The sequence below is a fragment of the Balaenoptera physalus genome, assembly GCF_965194825.1.
Source record: "Balaenoptera physalus genome assembly, chromosome: 2".
In the NCBI taxonomy this organism is placed as follows: Eukaryota; Metazoa; Chordata; class Mammalia; order Artiodactyla; family Balaenopteridae; genus Balaenoptera; species Balaenoptera physalus.
Genome location: NC_138883.1, coordinates 12382717 through 12396968, shown reverse-complemented (window position 1 = coordinate 12396968; position 14252 = coordinate 12382717). Strand labels below are relative to the sequence as shown.

At 35.6% G+C, this 14252-nt stretch overlaps 1 protein-coding gene across 3 annotated transcripts in view; it reads left to right on the top strand.

The window, feature by feature from the left end:
* Positions 1-12943, top strand: part of CPSF2 (cleavage and polyadenylation specific factor 2) — a 32613-nt gene extending 19670 nt beyond the window's left edge. For all 3 annotated transcript variants that reach the window (XM_082451273.1, XM_082451275.1, XM_082451274.1), the window contains 7 exons: positions 1597-1697; positions 2035-2235; positions 4091-4243; positions 4973-5198; positions 6295-6594; positions 7814-7948; positions 8349-12943. In XM_082451273.1, the coding sequence (XP_082307399.1) occupies positions 1597-1697; positions 2035-2235; positions 4091-4243; positions 4973-5198; positions 6295-6594; positions 7814-7948; positions 8349-8441 (1209 nt within the window). In that variant the 3' untranslated portion in view covers positions 8442-12943. The remainder of the gene's footprint in view (positions 1-1596; positions 1698-2034; positions 2236-4090; positions 4244-4972; positions 5199-6294; positions 6595-7813; positions 7949-8348) is intronic.
* The last annotated feature ends 1309 nt before the right edge of the window (positions 12944-14252 follow it).

Genomic DNA, 14252 nt, shown 5'->3' with positions numbered 1-14252 from the left:
GGATTTTCTTCATATACTTTAACCAAAACAATATATTGCAAGAGATTGAATGCAGAAGCAGATGTGAGAATCCAGCTGTCTTCTGTTGAGCTAGATATTAAAGAGACTTACAGAAATGTAAAATAATGCCATACATCTTACTAATTTTTTTTGCTTTGGAAACTATAATTATCTTTTGTAAAAAATGATGTTAATGTTAACATGTAATGAATGGTTTTATTACTTTTTAATATTTAACAGATAAATATTTTATCTGTTAAATAGATACAGATAAATATTTTTAAAATCTCTCAGTTTTAATTTCTGATATGGTAAATATTAATAAATATAACCCACAAAACCCAAACATTCTTTGAGGTTCTCAGTAATTTTTTTTTTTAACACTTTTTTTAAAAAAATTTATTTATTTATTTTTGGCTGTGTTGGATCTTCGTTTCTGTGCGAGGGCTTTCTCTAGTTGCGGTGAGCAGGGGCCACTCTTCATCGTGGTGCGCGGGCCTCTCACTATCGCAGCCTCTCTTGTTGCCCAGCACAGACTCCAGACGCGCAGGCTCAGTAGTTGTGGCTCACGGGCCTAGTTGCTCCACGGCATGTGGGATCTTCCCAGACCAGGGCTTGAACTCGTGTCCCCTGCATTGGCAGGCAGATTCTCAACCACTGCGCCACCAGGGAAGCCCTCAGTAATTTTTGAGAGTCTAAAAGAGATCAAAAAGTTTGGGAACTACTGATTTAATCATTCTATGTTGATGGATTTTAAAGTTATGTCCAGTTTTTTACTATTACAAACATTGCTGCCATGTACTTTTTTTCTTCATGTTTGTGTGATCATTTCAGTAGGATAAATTCCTAGAAGTAGAAATGCTGTGTTAAACGACAAGCACATTTTTAGTTTTAGATGTTGACAAACTGCCTTCTAACATAGTTGCACTAATTTTCCCAGAGTGGATGAAAGTACCCTTTCCCCATTAATAATTAGCATTGCCAATTTCATAAATTAAAAGATGGTATTACATTTTAAAATTTTTCAAAAATCGTTAGTAAAGTTACATATCTTTTTTTGGCTATTATTTATTTTTCTTATTTTATAAATTACTTGTATATCATTTTGTCCTTTTTTGATATGTTGATCATCTTTTTTCTTAACTGATTTGGAAGAGCTCTTAGGACAAAGTAGCTTCTGATAGTCAAATAGTGCTGCAGATAATTTTCTCAGTTTCTTTTAATTTCATGAGATTTAAAATGTCAGAGGTTTTTTTTTCCCCGTCACCATATTTATTCACGTTTTCTTTTGGGTTTTATGTCATATGTAGGTCTCACCTACACCAAATTATAAAAATACTTCTCTGTATTTTCTTTGCCTGATTGGTGATTTTTAGCCAGTTTGACTTAAATTAAACCCATCCTGGAAATGTGACAGCTCAATTTTAGTACTAATCTAAATAGGGTCTGTAATTGCACATAATGGAAACTTGAATAATTTCAGAGGAAAATTTAGTTTAAAGATGATGAATCAATTTAGAGATGTGATGTATCTCACACCCCACTGCCTTAACCCCCTAATGTTGATGTTTCCTTTCATCTGCTATTTTTCTGTAGTTGAGGAAACGTGTGAAACTTGAAGGGAAAGAACTTGAAGAATACTTGGAAAAAGAGAAACTAAAGAAGGAAGCTGCTAAAAAACTTGAACAGTCAAAAGAGTAAGTTGTTTTCAGACAGATTAGAAGTTTATATAAGTAATTTGATAACTTATTTCTAGACAAAAACGTTTAATTGAAAATATTTAAATTTTCTTTTGACTTTATTACTTTTATTACATCTTTCCAGTGGTGCTAGAATACTAAATCCTTTCAGTGCTAATGTTAATATGTATTTATTAACTAGCAGTTAATGCTATATTTCACAAAATATCAATCCAATAATATTATCATTATCATTGAATTAATAGTGAATGTTAATTTATTAATAATTTTATAAATATTTATTAAAAGTCTTTTGGGGACTTTATGACCTTTATCTTTTCCCAAACTCCCTTAGGGCAGACATAGATTCCAGTGACGAGAGTGACGTTGAGGAAGATATTGACCAGCCGTCAGCTCATAAGACTAAGCATGACCTGATGATGAAAGGTGAAGGTAGTCGTAAAGGAAGTTTCTTCAAGCAGGCTAAAAAGTCTTATCCTATGTTTCCTGCCCCAGAAGAAAGAATTAAATGGGATGAATATGGAGAAATTATCAAGTATGTGAGCAAAACAAGTTTTTCTTTCTTGTAGATTGGAGGTAGTAACTGTATTGTCATTTTAGCTCAAAGAATTTGGTCTTTCTGGTCATCATGTACTTAGTTTCTGAGTATCTCAGCTTGTAGTTTGAAATGTAAAAATAGAAAGGTTGAGGAACATATAGAGAGTTAATAATAAAGGAAAACTGGTAGTTTTATTACTTAGGTATGTGAAATGTTGAAAACGATGATCAAGACTCTTTCCCGCCCTCCCCACTTAAAAAGAGGTAAGGGATGTGCATTGGAGAAAGACATATGATAGGAAGAACTTTTGATGGCTAAGGTTATGTTAAGTTTGGGAAATGGGTTATGTCTCAAGTAGTGTTGCACACATGTTTTAGTTACAAGAGGAACAGGAGATAGTGTGAGTGGAACCATAGAAAATCTACCAAATCTATACCCACTATTAGAAAAACAACTGAAATCACACATTCTAATCACAGATTTGAAAACACTACTATCCTGAATAAAGATCAGTCAATGTCAACTGCCTTAGCATAATGCACGCTGTCTTTCACAATTTGGTTTCTCCCTACTTTTCTGTTATATTTCTCTATATTTCTCTTACAGCAGTGTGTGTTCTCCACTGTGGTGGTTCCAGCCTTCTCTCAGTTTCCCCCTGCTCAGCTTTTTCATGTCATGCATTTACCCATGTTCTTCCTTCAGCCTGGTTCTACCTTCCCATCCCAAGCTTTCAGGCTGCTGAATCTGGCCTCACAAACCACTGGAAAACTTTCCTGTCTCTCCCTTGCCACCGCAACACAGTTAGTTCCCTCTCTTTTACTTTCTTTGTAAATATCTTGAGCATATGGTCTTAGGTCATCCTTGAATTTAATTAGGAAAATTCTACTGTTTACTTGGCCCTCTAAAATAGTAGGGAGAAAAACTAACAATCTAAACCGTATTGGTGAGTTTGCTTACCGTTTCACTTAATTAATGGCCACTCTGTTTATCATATGGACAGTGCTCTTTAGCTTCAATTTTCTTATCTGAAAAATGGGGGTAAGAATACAACGAGGTTATGCTTTTTAAGGCACTTAGCATAGAACCTGACTCATAGTAAATGCACTTTAAGTGGTTGCTACTACAGTTGTTATGTGGATTACAGTTGGAGATACTGGGCTCCTGCAGCAATCTAGATGTTGGGTGACAGAGGCCTGGATTCTCAGGAGTGTGAGGGGATTTGGGGGTAGGGCATGATCAATATAGAGATTAGAGAGAACATTAAAAAAAGTTTGCTTTTTAATTTTAATGTAGAACTCTCTGATATTGGAAAATAGTTGTGCTAGTAGTTTGTTGAAATAAAGATGAAGGCTTTTGAGGGAGCTAATGATTTTGTATGTCAGGTTTCTCTGTAATGTGCAAAAATGGAGAGTCATCTGCTTTCATTGGGCAGGGAAGGAATAATGTGGGTGTCTTAAGGAAACCAAAGGAGATCTGAGATTTATAAGGACTGGAAATTGACAAGAGAAACCACAGAAATTGAGAAAAAGAATTACTGAAACAAATGCAGGGCCAGGTTGCAAGAATACTTATGATAGCTACTAAGGTCTTCTAATGATGTGTCTAGGTAGGGCCTTTTCACTCACCCACATGGTGTGTTTTAAAGTGTACTCCTTGATGGTCATGAAGAACGTAATATATGCAGTCATCTGATAATTGATACTGTGAAGTTGCATTGACTTTGGATCAAATGTGTATTTGAATCTTGATATATGTGAGGAGTCTAAAAATTATGCCATCTACTAATTAGTTGTATGTATTAAATAATATTGGCTTGCTTGTTACTACTTCTAATTAGAGACTTTTTATTTAGACCAGAGGATTTCTTAGTGCCAGAACTTCAAGCTACTGAAGAAGAAAAAAGCAAATTAGAGTCTGGCCTGACAAATGGAGATGAACCCATGGATCAGGATTTATCTGATGTTCCTACTAAGTGTATTTCTACAACAGAATCTATAGAAATAAAGTAAGTGCTCTTGTTGCATTTTGAACATAGACTACGAGGTAAAATTTCAAGCGCTTGAATCACATAATTTACATTGTTTCAAAAGTGAGATTTCCGAATATCCTCTAGTAAGTTTGTGCTTTTAAAATTTAATTTTTTTCTTCTTGTGAAGTATGGTGTTTTTTCCCCCTTCATTAATGATATTTGAATGCCAAAATGAATTGGTGGTGAGGAGGGGGTTAAACTTTAAATTGTACATGTATGTGAAGAAACATTCTTTCTGGTCTTTTTAGTAAGTCTAGTAGCAGGTGAGCTTGTATAATTCCAAGTTCAATTTTTCTAAACGCTTGTTTAATAAAATAAACTCCTTGACTCAAACATCTCTGCGAGTGCATTAACATCTTAAAAATACCACTGTGTCTTAAAAATAACCACTGTGCCTTAAAAAATTGTGAACCTTTTTTTCCCTTTCTATTTAGTGCAGTTAACACCAGTAAATGATCATTTTGGAATATATTTTTTAAAGTTATCAGAGAGCAAAGTGGCTTTTTGTCTAGTGGTATCATCTGGTATACATTCTTGGGTATGGCTAAGAGCTCAACAATACATATTAACAGTACAACACGTGTATCCCTCAAATCCTCATTCTGCATATTGATACATTTCTTTCCTGATGATAAAAGCCATTAAAAACCTAATTTTAGAATTAACTTACCAGAAAAGTAAGCTTGAATAATCATCTAATTACAGAGCCAGGGTTACTTACATAGACTATGAAGGACGCTCTGATGGGGATTCCATTAAGAAAATCATCAACCAGATGAAACCACGGCAGCTGGTCATTGTCCACGGACCGCCAGAGGCCAGTCAGGACCTCGCGGAGTGCTGCCGTGGGTTTGGTGGGAAAGATATTAAAGTGTACATGCCAAAGCTACATGAAACAGTCGATGCCACTAGTGAGACTCATATCTACCAGGTAAGTATGCTGGCCTTTGAGCCACATAGAAATAAGTACTTTTTGTTGCAGATTAGGACAGATAGATTAGGAATACAGTGGTGAGTGAAACAAATGTGGTCCCTTGTCCTAGCAGATTTTATAGTCTGTGGGGCTTGTAACAAGGAAATAGCATTTATCATACTGTTATAGCTCTGACAGAGGAAGTACAGGATGCTATGAGAGTATAAAGAGGGAGATTCCAACCCAAATTTGGGAGGTTTAGAAACAATTTCCCAGAGGAAGGGATAACTGGGCTGAATCCCGACGGCTATTCAGATGGGTTGTCAGGGTGGTATATAGAGTGGTAAAGAGAGGGAGAAAAAGTGTTCCAGGCAGAGGGAACAACATTTGTGAAAGTATAGAGGTGAGGGGAATGGGGAGTGTTTAGGAATTCAGACGTTTTCTAAAAATTCACAAACGTTAAGGTTCTATTCCTAATTGAAAAAAATGGAGACAGGTATAGAAAACAGGAATGGCACAGAGGAGGGCTTGATTAACTCATATCTGGTAGTGGGAGATGGTATCAGGTAAGGCAAGAGTGATGTCTATATTTGTTTGGAAAAAATGGATTGGAATTCACCAGGCAGCAGCGTCATTCTGGGCAGAACAAGAGGAAGCAGCGTTCCAGGAATATGGAGGTGTGAAACTGCGTGGTATATTGAGGAAACCCTAAGCCGTTCAGTACTCCTGAAGTAGCACCAGGTCCTAGGGGATGAGACTGATCAGTGGTTCTCCACCCCGGCTACACATCTGGAGAGCTTTGGGGGAGTCAAGGGGCTCAATGTTCTGGCCTTAGTCTCACCAGTTATATTAGAATCACTGGAGGTGGGACCCTGGCATTAATGTTAAAAAAAGAAAAAAAAAAATTGCCGTGTGGTCCCAATGTACAGTCAAGGTTAAGAACCTTTACTTAAGAAAGTAGACAGGGGCCCTATGATTTTACAGGCCATTAGGTCGTTAGCAGTTACAGTGAAGATCAGATGAATGAGTTAGAAAATGATAATAGATCATATTTAATTGTTAAGTTATACTCTGTGGGCTTTATTTCTCTCCCTCCCCTTTGCATCATATCTAGGTGAGATTAAAAGATTCACTTGTCAGCTCCCTTCAGTTTTGTAAGGCAAAAGATGCTGAATTAGCTTGGATAGATGGTGTCTTAGACATGAGAGTTTCCAAAGTGGACACAGGAGTTATTTTAGAAGAAGGAGAACTAAAGGATGACGGAGAAGACTCAGAAATGCAAGTGGATGCTCCTTCAGATTCTAGCGTTATAGCACAGCAGAAGGCCATGAAAAGTCTGTTTGGAGACGATGAGAAAGAAACAGGTGAAGAAAGTGAGATCATTCCTACTTTGGAACCCTTACCACCTCATGAGGTAAAAAGCATGTGCTGCTTCTCTGTCTCCTTTAATTTTTCATCCTTTGAATGTTTTTTTAAATGTTTTTAACCATTTAAAATATGTCATATATAGGCTCATTTTGGAGTTTTAAAAAAATTACTCAAGGTATGTCTCAGTGTGCGTGCGTATGTCCTCTATGGCTAGAGAATGATAACGATAGTAAGGAAACCTTAAGCAGATCTTCTTATAAGATACATAATTGTTTCATGATTTGTTTTTCAGTATGGAGTTTTAAATATTAAGTTTGATGATTGTGAGGGTCACCTACCTGCTTCCAGTCAGGAGATTTATAATTTTCTAAGAATGTCATACTCTTGTACTCCATTTTTGTGTGTTATTGATTCAACTTAACCACTTTTGGTTTTGATACAGTTAGAAATCATTTATTTCCTATAGGTATAGTTTTAGTCTAGTATTTTATTTACATGTTCTCAAGAGATAGCTAGTTAACTGGCAGAGCTTTCAGGTAATTAACTTACAGCAATATTAAAACTATATTATGAGAGTCTGACACGACTGTCAAGTGATGTCTTTGGCCCTTCTGTGCAATAAAGAATGGAGAGACGGCCTCTGTCATTGGATTCCCTTCAAGTACAACAAAATTGTGGGGAGGAATTAGGAACTTTCTTCCCTCTGTGCTAAAGCTGGCACTCTTCAAAGCAACTTCAAAGCATATGTCCTCTATGGCTAGAGAATATATTCAAAGCGGCGGCATTAGCTTGAACCGCTTGCCTTTCTGATTTTAAAACCCACGGCATTCACTGTGAGGGAGGAAGGAAAGTGGAAGTGGGATCAGGGGAGAATTATCCTCTGAACTGTATACAAAGGACTGGGATCTGGAAAATGAATTTTTTGTTCAGTTCTGCCTACTCGCACTCTAGTTGACCCCCTTAGGCAAGTGGGGGAGTGAAGAGCATAACATTATCAAATGTCTTTCTGTTATTATGAGGCACGACTAATAAAATTGATTGTGAAACATTCAGAAAATGTGAAGGGCTTTGTAATGTAAAATAATGAGGTAAAATTCAGACTAACAACTTGGAATGTGATTTATAGTCTTGAAATGATCTGTCAAAGGAATTCAGGGGATAATAGGAAATATCTTAGAGATCATGTGTTATTTCACTTTATTCAGTACAACCGTGTGTCTGGTGTTTTATTTGAAGTTCTTCTTTCCCGTTTAACCTTATCTAAGGTTCCTGGACATCAGTCAGTTTTTATGAATGAACCAAGACTGTCGGACTTCAAACAAGTTCTTTTAAGGGAGGGGATCCAAGCTGAGTTCGTAGGAGGTGTACTCGTTTGCAACAATCAAGTAGCAGTCCGTAGAGTAAGTGTGTTCTTAAGAAGGGCTGAATTGAACAAATGCTCCTGATGTTTTGTTATTTTGAATTCTGTAATTCTTGATTGAATTAATTTTACAAACTGGAGATCAGTAATTTATAGTGAAGACATCACATTTATAGTGATGACCTTGACGGCTTTTAAAAGTGACTCTCAAAGACGTGATATATAATTTTATTGTAAATTTTTATTATTTGAATCCTGTGACATTTATGTGTCTATGTAAAATTCATGACTTGAATATTATATCCATATTCTGTGAATCAGAGCAGTCCATTTCCTAATCAGTCATAGAGCAATCTGGTTAATATATTTTGGTTATTATGTCTGCATATTAATGGATAGAAAATCTGCTAAATAACTTATTTTTTTTACTTGGTTTCTAGACGGAAACTGGACGCATTGGATTAGAAGGCTGCCTTTGTCAAGATTTTTATAGGATAAGAGACCTTTTATATGAACAGTATGCCATTGTGTAAAGGACATGATGTCAAGAAGTATCTGTTTGACCTTTCTAAGAAAAAAGGATTCTTACTCTAAGCTTTTGCTTTTTCGTTTTGTAACATACAAAAGGAATCTGCCAGAAAAACTTAACATGCATTAGATTTTTTAAAATGTAAATAGAAACCATATTGCTAATGCTCAAATGAGCATGCTACCTTTTGGTTTTCAGAGTGATAGAGATCCTTACAAGTGTGCAGGCCCTGGAGTTGAAGGTGATTGGCTTCCTTTAGAGACCCCTTATTCTAGAAGGGCTTGTTACTTGAATAAAACAATGCAACTTAGCAAACCAGTTCATGGCCTTAGAGAAACATGTTTGCATGAATTCTTACAAACTGTTTCTTACATTTTCTGGAATGAAAAGTGAGAATTTATCTTAAAAAGATGCGCTATAAAAAAACCCTGATAAAACAGTTTTTTGAGCCTATGTATTTAAAAAACAAAAAAACAAAGAGTGTGTGCTGTAACTCTTTTGAATTCCTGTATGCAGTTTTCTTCACAGGGAGCTTATCTACTCCATGCCTACGTTTCCCAGTGATTCACTCTACTGTGAGATGGTACACATTTGGTTCAGAAACCAGTTTTTATTTCTCCCATTTCCTGTTTTATCAAGATTTCGTAGTTGTTCAGCTTGAATTATAACACCATCATTTGAATATACATAATTCAGAAAAACTCCTTGACGTGTTCTAGTCTTAAAGGTCCTGCATACATTTTAAACACATCTTAACTATCAGCTAGGTTACTGTACTGGAGACTGTTTTGTGCTTTGCTTTTAGGGAAACAAATGTTGAACCTCACATTTTTATAAGGTAGCAGTATAATTAAAAGGTGTAAAGGTCTTCATCTCTTAGGCTTGCTTTCTCCTAAGGTTGCCCAAGCAGTGGTTGGATTTTATACACATTACTACAGAAATAATACTGAAGTTGGATAAGGCCATCCATTCTATGTTCATGTCTTTCTTGGGGCTAGCAGCCCTGATACAGTATAAACCACTTGTGTTTAAGAGTAAAAACAGTATATGCAGTTCTCATGGAACTTAAAAATGAAAATCATGTCACCCTATTGTAATCTGTTGGTGCTTTTTTAGAATGTAGCTTAATCATGACAGACCTTGATGTTTATTTCTTATTTAAACCCTCCTCTTTACACTTAAGCATTTATAGAAGGGTCAGATTTCTTGTTTAACTTATATGGACCTATGTATAGTACAACCCAGTGATATCAGACAAGAATTAATATTTCACTCTATTTCAAGTGCTTAGAAAGCTTTTATTGTGAGTTAAATTGCTAATGCAAAGTTTACAGCCTTCTGGTACTGAAAACCAGACACACAAAACAAGTTACAGACGATGAAGATAAAGAGTATGTTTTCTTTGCAGAGCTTTGGAAAAAAAATCACTTAAACTCTTACTACTGAATGGAGTAAGCCTAGAATCCTATTTATATTCCAGGGGAAAGAAAGTCTGCATTTGTTTCATGGCTTAAAGCATCTGGTTATACATATTACATTGCAATAGTGATATTGAAAAATTGTCTCTTGCCTAGCGTTTTTATTGTCCTATGAACAGGAATTAAATTTTAAAGTACTGCTTGAAGATGGCTGTGCTAACTAATGTCAATGCAGGAGCAATATTTTTACCTGTTTATAGATGACAGTACTACTAAAATTTCTAAAATGAAGGCATTTGTTTAGTCTCAGTTACTTAAGAAAAATATAAATTTTAAAAAGGTCTCTGAGATAAATCATGAACTCAGAGGCACTTTCAGATCGTCATTGTTCAGAGGCAAAATAAATACAATGGACCATCAGCTGATATCTATAATTTGGTTAAAAAGAAATTTTGTTGTAATATTTGTGGCAGTGGGATTATAAATGTCAAGTATCATTGCAAACTTTCTATATTTTCGTGAACCAGTAGGTGGCCTGAAACAGAAGTGAGAAAATCAATTTTCTAAGGAGGGCCTTTGCCTTTTTAAAAAAATTTGAGATACGATTCACATACTTTTAAAATTCACTCCTCTTTTAAAGTTACATTTATTGGCTTTTTTTTAGTATATTTACAGAGTTGTGCAACCATTACCACCATCTAATTCCAGAACACTTCATCGCCCCGAAAAGAAACTCCATACCCGTTAGCAGTCACTCCCCATTCTCGCTTCTCCTCAGCCCCAGGCAAGCATTAATCTATCTTCTGTCTCTATGAATTTACCTATTCTGGACAGTTCATAAAAATGGAATCATACAGCATGTGGCCTTTTGTGTCTGACTTCTTTCACTTAGCATAACTTTTAAGATTCATCGATGCTGTAGCATGTATCAGTATTCTTTCTGTGGCTGAATAATATTCCATATGGATATACCACATTTTGTTTATCCACTCATCAGTTGAGAGACATTTGGTTTGTTTCCACTTTTTGGCTATTATGAATAATGCTGTTATGAACATTTGTGTACAGGTTTTTTGTATGGGCATATGTTTTCAATTTGGGGAGGCATATACGTTAAGAGTAGAATTGCTTCATCATATGGTAACTCTGTGTAACCTTTTGGGAAATTGCCAGACTGTTTTCCAAAGTGACTGCACCATTTTACATTCCTGTATCCTCGGCAACACTGGTTACTCACCATCTTTTTTATTTTAGCCATTTTAGTGTGTATGAAGAGGTATCTCATTGTGGTTTTGATTTGCATTTCTCTAATGACTGATGATTTTGAGCTTCTTTTCTGTACTTATTGGCTGTTTGTATATCTTCTTCGGACAAATGTCTGTTCAGATCCTTTGCCTATTTTTAAATTGGGTCATTTATCTTTTTATTGTTGAGTTAAAGAGTTTTTTATACACTCTGGATACTAAATCCTTATCATATATATGATTTGCAAGTAATTTTTCCCATTCTGTTTGTTTTTTCACTATCTTGATAGTGTCCTTTGAAACACAAAAGTTTTTAATTTTGATGAAGTCTAATTTATCTGTTTTATTCTTTGGTCCCTTGTGCTATTGGTGTCATACCTTAGAAACCCATTGCTTCATCCAGTGTCACGAAGATTTATACCTATTTTTTTCCCTAAGAGCTTTATGGTTTAATATAGTTCTCACATTTAAGTCTTTGATCCATTTTGAGTTAACTTTTATGTATGATATGAGGTAGGGGTGTGATTTCATTCTTTTGCATTTAGATATCCAGTAGCCCCAGCATCGTTTGTTGAAAAGACTATTTCCTCATCAAATTTTCTTGCCACCTTTGTTGAAAATCAGTTGCCCATGAATATATGACTTTGTTCTTGGATTCTCAGTTCTATCTCACGGATGTATACATCTATCCTTATGCCAGTATTGTTTTGAATACTGTAACTATGTATTAAATTTTGAAATCGGCAAGTGTACATCCTCCAACGTTTTTCTCTTTCAAGATTGTTTAGGCTGTTCTGGTTCCCTAGCATTTTCATATGAATTTTAGAATCAGTTTATCAATTTCTGTAAAAAGGCCACTCACTTTTAATAGGAAAAAAAAAAAGTACTTGAAATTTAGAGCTTAAAATCTTAGAATGTTATGGCTGAGAGGGACTATAGAATTCATCTAGTTCAACACGCTTATTTTAGTATTGAATGAATGGGCCTATGGGAGGTAAGGGGTTTGCTTGAGTCAGATAGCTGGTCAGAGACAGAGTTGGAATTGGAACCTAGCCTTCATAGAGTCCGTTCATTTTATATTAAATGAATGAATCTAGAATCCTTATAGAATCCATTGATTCCATACTAAAATAAGTATGTTGAACTACATGAGTTCTGCAGTTCCTCTCAGGCATAACATTCTGGGATTTCAAGCTGTAAATTTCAACTACTTTTTTCCCTGCACTGCTGTGCTGCTTCGCTTCGTTAGTTATATTCACTTTGCTTAGGGGGAGTATGTTCAGTTTATCTGCTCTAAGAACAGCATCTGGCAGCTGTTACTTAGGACAATAGCCTGCTGAGAGAGAGACTGCTTCCATTCTGTGTGATGGCCAGTGAAGGTGGGGAGGGCGGGGAGAGAAAGGGTAGATGTCACCTTCTGTACTTTCCTTTGGTTTTAAGGTTCTAGAGTTTTATCACACGGTTATTGTTCTTTAAATATTGATGAACTCATTACCACTTAAGTCAAAGGGTGTAAATAGTGGTTAGTAATTCAGTGATTGAGAGGTTGATTGTTTGCTTGTTTGTTTGTGTGGTGGTTGTTCTCTGCCACCCCTAACCCCTTCTTTATTCAGCCATTTCATAACTACAGAGTGGATGGCTAAGTGGATGGCTAAGTGACGACACAGTGCGAACTAGAGAAGGAATCTTCAGATCTGCCTACCTGGGCGGGGATCAAGAAAAGGTTTTTTTCCTTCTTCTTTTGCTTTTCTCTCACTCTAACCATGTGAATTGTGTTTATGAGAAAATACCCAAAATTGTCACAATAAAAACCCAGGACTTCGCTGGAAGTGAGGGTATCTTTATTTCTCTCTCCTGTTGGTCCCCCCTCCTCCCCGCCTCCGCCCCATTCCCACACAGCTCTATTTTTTTGGTGCTTTTTCCTTCACTACTCAAGCACATTTCATTTTAGTTCTTGAAGTCAAAATGTGATTTTGAGGAGCAAAATAGGAGTTTGGAGAGTTTTAAATCTCTCCTCATTGTAGTTGAAGAGAACCGAAAGTGTATGTGCTTCTTTTGTGAAATTGTTAATGGAGTCCATGGATCCTACTGAAACATTTGATACTGAGTGATAATTTCAAGCAGAGAATACACTAAGGATTCATAAGGACGTACCACATCGCTCTCTGAAGTTATTTTAATGTTCAATATCCAATTTATTGTGTGTATTTCCTTTTTCTTGACACAATTTTTTTTTTTTTGAAGGCACCACTAATTGTACATTCAAAACTAGTGAAGTCCTTCAAACAAGTCTCTATGGGAAGCTGTTTATATTCTAAGGGTGCTGCCTGCTGTCCTTGTTTTAAATATTTTTGGAGCTCTCATTTCTCTTCAGATTCATTTACCGAGCTTATGAGAAATGTAATTTATCTCAGAAACACATTGTGGTCTTGGCCCAACATATGCCATTACCATTTGACTCTAAATGACCCCCCCCCAATATTTAAAAGCTCTTCTTTTATGGACAGACATTTGCTATCATAGGAGATTTTTTATATTAAAAAGTTATCTATTAAATACCAAACTATAATGAAAATAAAAGCAGTGGAATATACCAGAAATCATAAAGATGCTGTCATTCCCAACATCATCAGTAGGTCATTGTTCAGGTTAAATTTCATACTCAAGTATCAAAGGATGTATGTCTCTAATGAGATTATGGAAATCTTCTGTCAGTTATAAGAAAAACAAATTACCTAAATGTACAGGATTCAGATTCTCAAGGTTTTTCAATATCTCCCATATGTAATTTTTTTCAAGGAGCCAGACTATTGTAGGAAGAAAAGTTATGTTTAATGAGAAAGATTCAGAACATTGTGCATTTTTAACTATTAAGCAGAATCTTGTATCTACATTATTGCCCAATAAAAAAAACTTCCTTCACATTTGTTTCAAATATTCTTTTGAATAGTTTTACCTGAGATAAGGAAACCATTAAGCAGAGATTTTTCTAGTATAAAAACCAGTGTAATAAATTCGTAATAGCTAAAAGACCACTTGTGTGTGTGTTATTTGTTAACTTCTTATTTTGAAATAATTTTAAACTGACAGAAAAGTTACAAGAATAGTTTAGAAGATCCTATATATCATTCCCCTAGGTTCCCCTGTTAACAT